A 9,060-nucleotide genomic window follows, 5' to 3' on the forward strand; every position below is an offset into this window, starting at 1 on the left:
TCAAACAAAACTAATTTATTAAAAAAATATGTAATACCTTATTTAATCTCCTAATTATTTTACAGTGAAGTTAGTAAACAGACAATACGCCTTCAATATGTTTGTATGTCTAATATTTGGTCGGACACATTGAAATTATACTAATTTTTATTGATACAGAAATTAAATGAAAGATCAAACAAACATAAAGGAGAATTCCTTCGATTCGACTGGACATTAACCAGTGTCTGTTGCCTCAACGTGGCTACCGCTTTTGCAACTCAGCTACCGAATCAGCTGACCTTACGAACTTCTCTGTTTTGTAATAGGTTTGAACGGCTTTTTTGCATATTTTTATTTGTATTTTGTCTAGTACGATAACCTTAACGGTTTATACCGTTGGCGATGGATGAGATGGTCCCAGGTTCGATTCCCGGTAGAACCAAGTTGGGGAAATGAACTTTTCTAAATTGATTCTAGTCTGGGGTCTTGGGAAGTGCCTTAGAGTGAATTCCTTGCTCTTGGTACTCATAGTACCTACAGGAATTTCCCTAGTTTAAGACTAGGCAATTGAGTTGTGGTAGTAATTTCGCGAAAAATATATTAACCATGATGGTTGCCAATCAATGAGTTAGAAAGGTCTTGTTGTTACTGTTTGGATGATCTGCCATAACTTTTTGCAAAAATCGTAAAGAATATTTTTCCATACAAAAATTATTTCATTCCGAATTTGGTTTGCGTACTCAAAGTCATAAACGGCGACTGAAAATTATTCAAAGTATTTCGCCCATTTCAACGATAAGCGCCCAGTAGAAATACAGGCCAAGCATAGATAACGTTTTGCTCGCTTGGCGCTCTGCCAACTGGCCTGACTGGAAGGGGATAATTCTCATACCAATTACCACTCTACTTAAAGCTGCGTTGCTAAGTAGGATTACTTTATCAACCGTTTTGATAATAATAATAATAACGCACACACTCAACATAGCCCCGTACTAGGGAAACCTTGTGTCGCGGGTGCCTTGACTGAGGCTGTTGAATTGATAAATTTGTACTCATCGATACAATGTTACTTTTTAGATCGAAATCGTGTATATTTTTGTTATTTCAAACCAACGTTTCGAGAGCTTTAGAGAGCCCATTACAGCCATTTATTTCCCGAAACGTTGGTACGTTTGAAAAAACAAATGTACATTTAGTGGCTTTAAAAATTAAAAAAGTCCATGATAAGCTCTTCATGGTCTGTGTAGGAAGTAAAGTTGTGTACGTAACCATCAGAGATTGGTTTAAGTAGAATATATAATTATCTTTATTTTCAGTGACATATATAGAGTGGATAATACCTCCCTCTGAAATCCCAGAATGATAAAAATATAAAAAGGAAAAAAACATAAAACCAAAATAGATATATTTTTACTTATAGTTACTAAACATTTGGTCTAAATATTATACCGTACTAAAGTAATCGCTAGTTGCATATCAAAATTATAGACCAAAATACAATAGAATAGCTCTCTCGCAGGTGTCGCTTATGACGAAAAAACCAAATACAAAAATCTCTTACAAACAAAGAGATTTGTAAGGTCTGCTAATTCGATCTTGTAGTTTCAGTTGGTAGAGCGGTGGCCCTGGTTTGGCGCCGACTTAGGTTCGAATCTTGTCAGATCGAAGGCATTTTTCTTTATGTTCGATCTTTATATTCATAAATTATAACAAACTAGTGGACAAATTCTACAAAAAGAAATGAATATGATGACAGTTAAACATCATGCGCAGCTTTCAAGTCACCGATGTAGCTCAAAGGGTCAGCAAGTCGAAGTGGCAGTGGGCACGGCACATAGCTCGTAGAACTGACGGCCGTTGGGGCAGAAAGGTTCTTGGAATGGAATGGAGACCGGAAGGCGTTCAGTAGGACGGCCCCCTGCTAGATGGACGGATGACCTGGTAAGGGCGGCGGGTAACCGATGAATGAACGTCGCGTCCAGCCGGCTAGTCTGGCAATCTTTGACGTCTTGATATGATGATGAAAACATCATGAATATTCAATAAAAATCAGTATAGCAGCACAATCAGTCCGGGATTTACGAGGTAATCCCCTCTATACAAATAATTTAGGTAAATATTTATTGTTGGTTTTAAATTTAATTAACGAAATAACCTTTATGGTACATAAAAAATATATTGAAGAAGATAATTAAAACAGTCAGCTTTAACGCTAAGTAGCAATTATTTCTGGTGAATTTAGGATAGAAAATTAGGAATTGTAAATAACATTATCTATGATAGTGTGTTAAATATATATTGTATTATGATTGTTGTATTTAACAAGTATAGTTATAAACCTTTTAAATGTTTCTAAATCAATTTCATTTCGAGCTTTTTACGGGTCCCATGGTCACTACTAAATGAGTAAATGAGATGGTAATTATCAACTAGTTATGTCTAATATTAATGCAAATCACCTTATTTATCACTATAGGTACAAAATTTCGTAAAATGCAAGCATTATTGCGTTCCAGATTTGAAGGGTAAGATTGCTGGTGAAATTACATATGAGACTAGACTTATGTCTCAGGGTGACGGGCGCAGTGATCTTTGAGCGGTAGTTCAACTGTTATGGACAGGCGTGACGCTTTTTTTTTTTTGATAATACTAAGTGACGAGACGAACAAGTCGTATGCCTGGTGGTAAGCGACACTCCTGTCCCTAACTGTTACAGTGCCAGTCAGAGCTTTCAATCGCAAAGATCTGAGGGGCACTGCCACTGCTGACCACCAGACGCACTACTTGTTCGTTCACAAAAAAAATTTTTTGGAGTCAAGTTTTATTACTCTGATTGTTTTTCTGTCTGCGTTTGTCTTTGTACCGTTGTACCGGTCTTAATTACTTATCTTTAACACCATATACATATTCATAAGAGGCCGCTACTGTTTTCTCGGCAAACATTGAGAAGGACCTTGTCCTGGAAATTTCCAGTAAATAAATCTTCATAATTCTTGGAAAGCTTCCGGCGTAACTGTCTCAGTATAACAACCAGTACCTAGCAGTGGAACATGGGATTGTGGCATATGAAAGCTTAGCTAACACTCCAGCCGCCTGGCGAATTGCCAACGTAGCGTACGCTGCCATCACATGATATAACGGCATCGCGACTTTCATAATAAAACGTTGTACTAATTACGTTACTTTAGTGTATAAATTCATAATGATACAAATAGATAACACACATTAAAGCGTGAAACACACTGACAGCTGTTGCGGGTCGGGCGCGTGTCGGTTCGGGTGCACGACGGGTGTAATATGCACGACGACACAACACGAGCGGACGCGGAACCCGACACGCGCCCGACTCGCACCCGTTCTCAGTGTGTATCACGCTTAACACCTAAGATAAAAGGACTAGGCTCCCTTAAATCTATTAAATGGACCGGGGCAGATTGCCCAAAATGCTGACACCGTTTGCCCTTTATATGGCTATGATAATATGTTTGTAAGATGGATTCAGCCCTTGGATATTCCAGGCGGTCCATTAAGTTTTCGAATATAATTTTGTAGAAAGAAAGGCTACTAAAGGCGCTACGAACACGCAGATGTAAGGTCTGCAAAATATGGGCAAACATAAATACCACAAAGTTAGTTCGAGTACATTGACAATTGTACCTTACCTTAACCTAAGAACTCGAATTGTACCTTTTTCATAAAAAAAAAACAACTTCAAAAGTTTTTGGAAACATCTATTTGCCAAGTTTTGTTGAAAACGGTTAACGTAAAGTGGTTGAAATCCAATAAACCTCATTTATCCTCTAATTTGCTACCCTTAGAGGTGGCATATTTTCTTCAAATTTAAATGGGACCAATACTGATAACGCCCTTTCCAACAAAAAGATTATCATCAAAATCTGTTCACGAATATAAACAAGATAGTAAACGAATACACGAGTAACCGCATAACATACACACAAAGTAATCCCAGTACAGAGTACTAAAAAAACAGACCCCAAAAGTACGTGGAATTACATATAAATACCAAGTTTTTTTTTAAATCGGTTACTGGAACGTGCGCAAACCCGGATTCACCCCCTGGTTCGCCACCATACGGGACTTGACACAGGAGATAATAAAAAACGGGTCTCACTACTTAACATATATTGAGAGAGAAAAGCACCTTGAATTGGAGAATATCAAAATCAACCATTAAAATAATTGCTGCTTATAATAAAATTTAGGCGCTATTTATAAAAATGAATCTTCATGCGTGAACAGCCACCCTTAGAGGTGGATGATTTACTTTAAACTTAAATGGAACCACTATGGAGGTACCCTCTTTCCAACAAAAAAAGAATCATGATAATTATAGTTCACAAATACCGGAGTTATCGGGAAACATATATTCAAAAAAAAAAGTACAGTCGAATTGAAAACCTCCTCCTTTTTTTGAAGTCTATTATTAAAAATGCAGTCGAATTGAAAACGTCATAAAAGTCGGTTAAAAATATATGCTACGCTTGCTTAGCATCTTCTGGTTTCTCTCCTCTACGCCTTACAATTTCGTAAGCTTAAGTTTTTATCAACCTATGTACGTCCTATTGCCGAGCACGGGTCGCCTCTATGGACAGCCATTAAACCATTCTCCGTCAGTGTCCGATGTTGGACGAAAACTTAACCTGGCTTTGCAGAAACAGTAAATTTAAATATTTATTGATCAAATGGACAAACCAGTAACTAAAACTCTAATATTTTTAAAAGATGATTTTAAAATTCCACCCGTAACTAAAAATCTTTTTATTAAAAAAGGAATACCAAAAGCCGCAAAAATCTCCGTTAAATTAATCAGTCAAAACAATCGGGCTTATCTGCGTCATATTGAAGAGCGGTCTCACCGCATTGAAAAATTTCCACCCACTGAAATCTACCTCAACCTTGTGCCACCGGAATAAGGGTGAGTCTCTAATATGGATTTAATGGCAGAACGAATAAGTATAATGTGACTCGCTCGGTTTTAGACCCTATTTTTATGTCCTAAAGGTTGCTCTCGTATTTTGTATAGAGTAAGCAGGCCGGTCGTTGCCCCGGTTCGGAAACTACCCTCGTTTCGAGGTTCCATTTGTAACACTCTGGGTAAACTTCGTATTTTTCGTACTCGCTAATACCGATTTTTCGACCTGATAAATTGAATTCGTTTAAAGATTCTTACCTGCCTATAAAAAAGGCGTTCTTAGTTCGTTTGTGCCATTAAAAACAAATCGAATCCGATTTTATAATTACACGGATACCATTGATTATTTATTTCGTATTCAGCGTGGACCGTACCTATAGTCATACATTTACTTAAAATACTACACGCTTTCAAAAATTTCCACATTTACGCAGTTCATAATAGAAAGCAACTACGTAAATCCGTATCCGGTGTCTACAATAATTCTACGTATCGGTTATTTTAGTACCATTATTAAACTATATTTTTACCAGCGACACTACGTGGTAATACACACTGCGACATTATTCGGGGAAATCTTACAAGGTTGTTCGGGGAAAGTGAGGCATAGTAAAGTGTATGTAAAAACAATTGCAGTATTGACCTCGCGGCGGCGGAGGCGTCTTAGCGGAGGGATGCTGTGTTTTACCGCATTATTGGGGCGCCCCGAGAGCGAGATGGAGTATCGCAAGGCACATGTGTTAGTAAAGGACCCGGCACAGTCACGCTATACGTGCCACATCCGCGCTGCTGACTTATTTTATTTCGTATTCTCTAAATTAAATATCAAGAAATGTGTAGTGGCACTGCGATTGACCTAGTATGTTTAGGAATGCTGCGCAGTTTCAGCAATTTGTTGTAGCAGATTTTATTTACCATTGGGAGTTGGGTATAAATATGCCTTAGTTTCTGATGGTTAAATCCTATAGCAGAGTGTTGTGTTGTATTTCCCGCAGTAAGCATGTGATTTGACTGGCATGAGGCTAGAGAATGGCGCGCGTGCTACGATCACTGCCAGCTTGAGCATACACACGACATGCTGTGGTGTGGGTACGGGTAGACATTGTACGTGACAATCGACGTCAGGAAACAGCCCTAAACTACATTACGCCCAAAATGTACATTGTTCATCGGCCTTCAAAATTGTACAATGCCATTACTGCCGTGTATACCTGTCTATGTTATAACGCTAGCGGTAACATTGTCGGCAATCTTGAAATTCGAGTCCCTTATCGGACGCGACAATAACGTTCGGGAAGGCTGTAAACTGCGTAGTTAGGTGTTCGCAAATAGCGCGCAATTAACATTACTTCTTGTTTGTTCCAGGTTGCAAGATTAAAGCGCTGCGGGCAAAGACCAACACGTACATCAAGACGCCGGTCCGAGGGGAGGAGCCGGTGTTCGTGGTCACCGGCCGCAAGGAGGACGTCGCGCGCGCCAAGCGCGAGATCCTCTCGGCGGCTGAGCACTTTTCTCAGATTCGTGCGTCGCGCAAGTGCGGCGCGGCGCCGCCGCCTCCCGCCGGCGCTCCCGGCCACGTGACTGCGCAGGTGCGTGTGCCCTACCGCGTGGTGGGGCTGGTAGTTGGTCCCAAAGGCGCTACCATCAAGCGCATCCAGCACACCACCCACACCTATATCGTCACGCCGTCGCGTGAGCGCGAGCCCGTGTTCGAAGTAACAGGGTTGCCTGAGAGCGTGGAGGCAGCGCGCAAGGAGATCGAAGCGCACATCGCGCTGCGCACCGGCTCGGCCGGGGGGCCCAACGGCGCCGCCGAGGGCGAGCCGCTAACGCAGCTGTATCGCGCGGGACTCGCGTCGCTGCTGCGGCCCGAGCAGGAAGCAGCTTTCTCGTCGGCCGGGTCGTGCTCGTCGGGCGGTTCATCGGCGCGGCTCGGAGACTTGCTGGGTATTTGGTCATCCACCGAACGCGACGAGGGCCTGGGCGAGTCGCCGTCGTTCGAGTCGCCGGGCGGAGCGGCGTCAGTGTGGGGCTGGGGCCCAGCGCGACCGTCGCCTGCGGCGTCTCCGGCTCGCGCATGTGCCGTATGTGGCGAGCGCGGAGTGGCGGCGGCGCTGGTGCCATGCGGCCACAACCTGTTCTGCTTGGAGTGCGCGCAGCGGCTGGCCTCGGCTGCGCAGCCCTGCCCCGCCTGCGCCGCGCCCGCACACTCCGCCATCCGCATCCTGTCGTAAGCGGCTGCGCCTGCGGGGGTCGTCGAGTCGCACGTTTTTTCTATGGATCGATCTTTTTTACTTAAATCGTTATAAAAATATTAAAAAAATAAAAAATCGCGTAATCGAAATCCTGGTGCCAAAAGTCGGCGCCTCGCCGGCACGGCCCGTCCGCCGCGCCGTACCTATCGTAAGTCGGCAGAGTTATTCACGATATATTTTCTTATTATGAACGTTTTTTATTGGATGGCCGGGCGCCACCGCCCGGCCGCCGCAGAGAGAGTCGAGTACGTTACGATAGAATTTCGAAAAAAATGCATAAAATTTAAAAAAAGTTGTATAATTATTATTGATAGCATAAATGAGAAATCGAAAATTTATAAAGCTTACCTAACGTAATAGCGTAAAGTATTAAGATATTATTATAATGTATGATAGGCGAAGACGGGCGGCGCGGGGAGCGTCGCGCGGCTGTCTGTTCAGAGTCTAGTAGTGAATGTGTTGTGTGCACGAGGTCGCATCGCGCAGTGCAGTGTGGCGCCGCCCTTACGCGGTGCGGGGTGCGGCGCCTAGGTAATGTGTTGTTAGGTAATGAGTGTTGTTCGGCCGCGGAGTGCTGGTGGTGTTGCGCCAAGCCCCGCTCGCTCCCCCGCGCGCCATGCTCACATTATTTTTGACTATACGATTATTCGCTTAAATGATATTATACATACGTACACACTATGATTATGATAATATTAATATAATGTTTGTTTTAAGTGTGTTTTAATGTTTAGATTTTTATTGTAATGTTTTTATGGATGATTTTTATCTGTATGATTATTATTATTGATTATTATTTTATGTGTTGACGATGTTTTTTTGTGATTCGAGCGCCCGCGCGCGCCATGTAGCCTCTTCGTATAAGCGAGGCGCGCGCGCCTCTCCCGCACGGAGGTGACGTAGTCTGTGTAAGTAACGTGACGTTGTGCTGTATGGCGTTGTAGGTTGACAGGGAGAGGCGGTGCACGCGCGCGGGCCGAGGCTGCCGTATGCTCGTTTAGTGTTATGATATCGAGTAATAAATCTAAAGTAATAAATGATTAAAGATAAAGGAATAATAAACGACTCATTTATAATATTAAACCGTAGTCTGTAGCACGACATTGACTAACCATTACCTATTGATACTTATTAAGTATTATTATTATATTGAATAAATTTAAAGAATGCATAATTATATTTCATAGGAATCATTATTCTGTATAACTCTAGTTAAATATTAATATGATAATAATAATAAATATTATTGTATATGTATCGGCGAACGTTGTTGCGTTGAGTTCACCGGGGGCCGGTTTTATGGATTGATATTTTTTTATTTTTTTACAGTTATTCATTTTTTGACTTACCCATGTAAAGAGACGCGAGGATGTAACTGCCTATTAGATTATATTTTAAAAATAATGGTTGCGTAAAATCAGCCCCCGTCGTGTGTAGATCCAGTGGTTTCGATAATTTTATTTTCATAATAAAATGGGTAGACGCTTTAGGTTCAAATAACGTTGTGAAAATTTGTGAAATTTTGTAGACTACATATCTTATTATAAATCTAATATAAACTATAACTTTCGATTGAACATCTTTTATTTACCTTCTTTTAGTACAGCACGTGAAACTTCCACATTTTCGAAGTTTAAAAGGCTTTTTTCATTTATTATGAAAAACAAAACTAATTAACAGTAGTTCTTAAAAGTAACTTACCTACTACATTCCCTTTAGGACGCGTTCTTTTCACGTCGAGACGACAGATAGTCGTACAGTTTAAAGTGTCGTGACTTGTATATTTAAATGAAGTTATTCACATACAGTAGTACAACACGATTAACTGTTGTTCACACTTTTTCGGCGACAAATTGTCGTGACAATGGGGAGAACTAAAACGACAGTCGT

General features: G+C 41.3%; 1 protein-coding gene across 1 annotated transcript in view; it reads left to right on the forward strand.

Annotated features, from left to right (window-relative positions):
- LOC113234734 (RNA-binding protein MEX3B) overlaps positions 1-8,851 on the forward strand; it is a 69,456-nt gene extending 60,605 nt beyond the window's left edge. Inside the window, exon 2 of the mRNA XM_026470198.1 lies at positions 6,281-8,851. Coding sequence (XP_026325983.1) covers positions 6,281-7,149 — 869 coding nt within the window. The 3' untranslated portion in view covers positions 7,150-8,851. The remainder of the gene's footprint in view (positions 1-6,280) is intronic.
- Positions 8,852-9,060: the final 209 nt, after the last annotated feature.

The sequence above is a fragment of the Hyposmocoma kahamanoa genome, unplaced genomic scaffold (assembly GCF_003589595.1).
Source record: "Hyposmocoma kahamanoa isolate Upper Pololo Valley unplaced genomic scaffold, ASM358959v1 86, whole genome shotgun sequence".
NCBI classification, from domain to species: Eukaryota; Metazoa; Arthropoda; class Insecta; order Lepidoptera; family Cosmopterigidae; genus Hyposmocoma; species Hyposmocoma kahamanoa.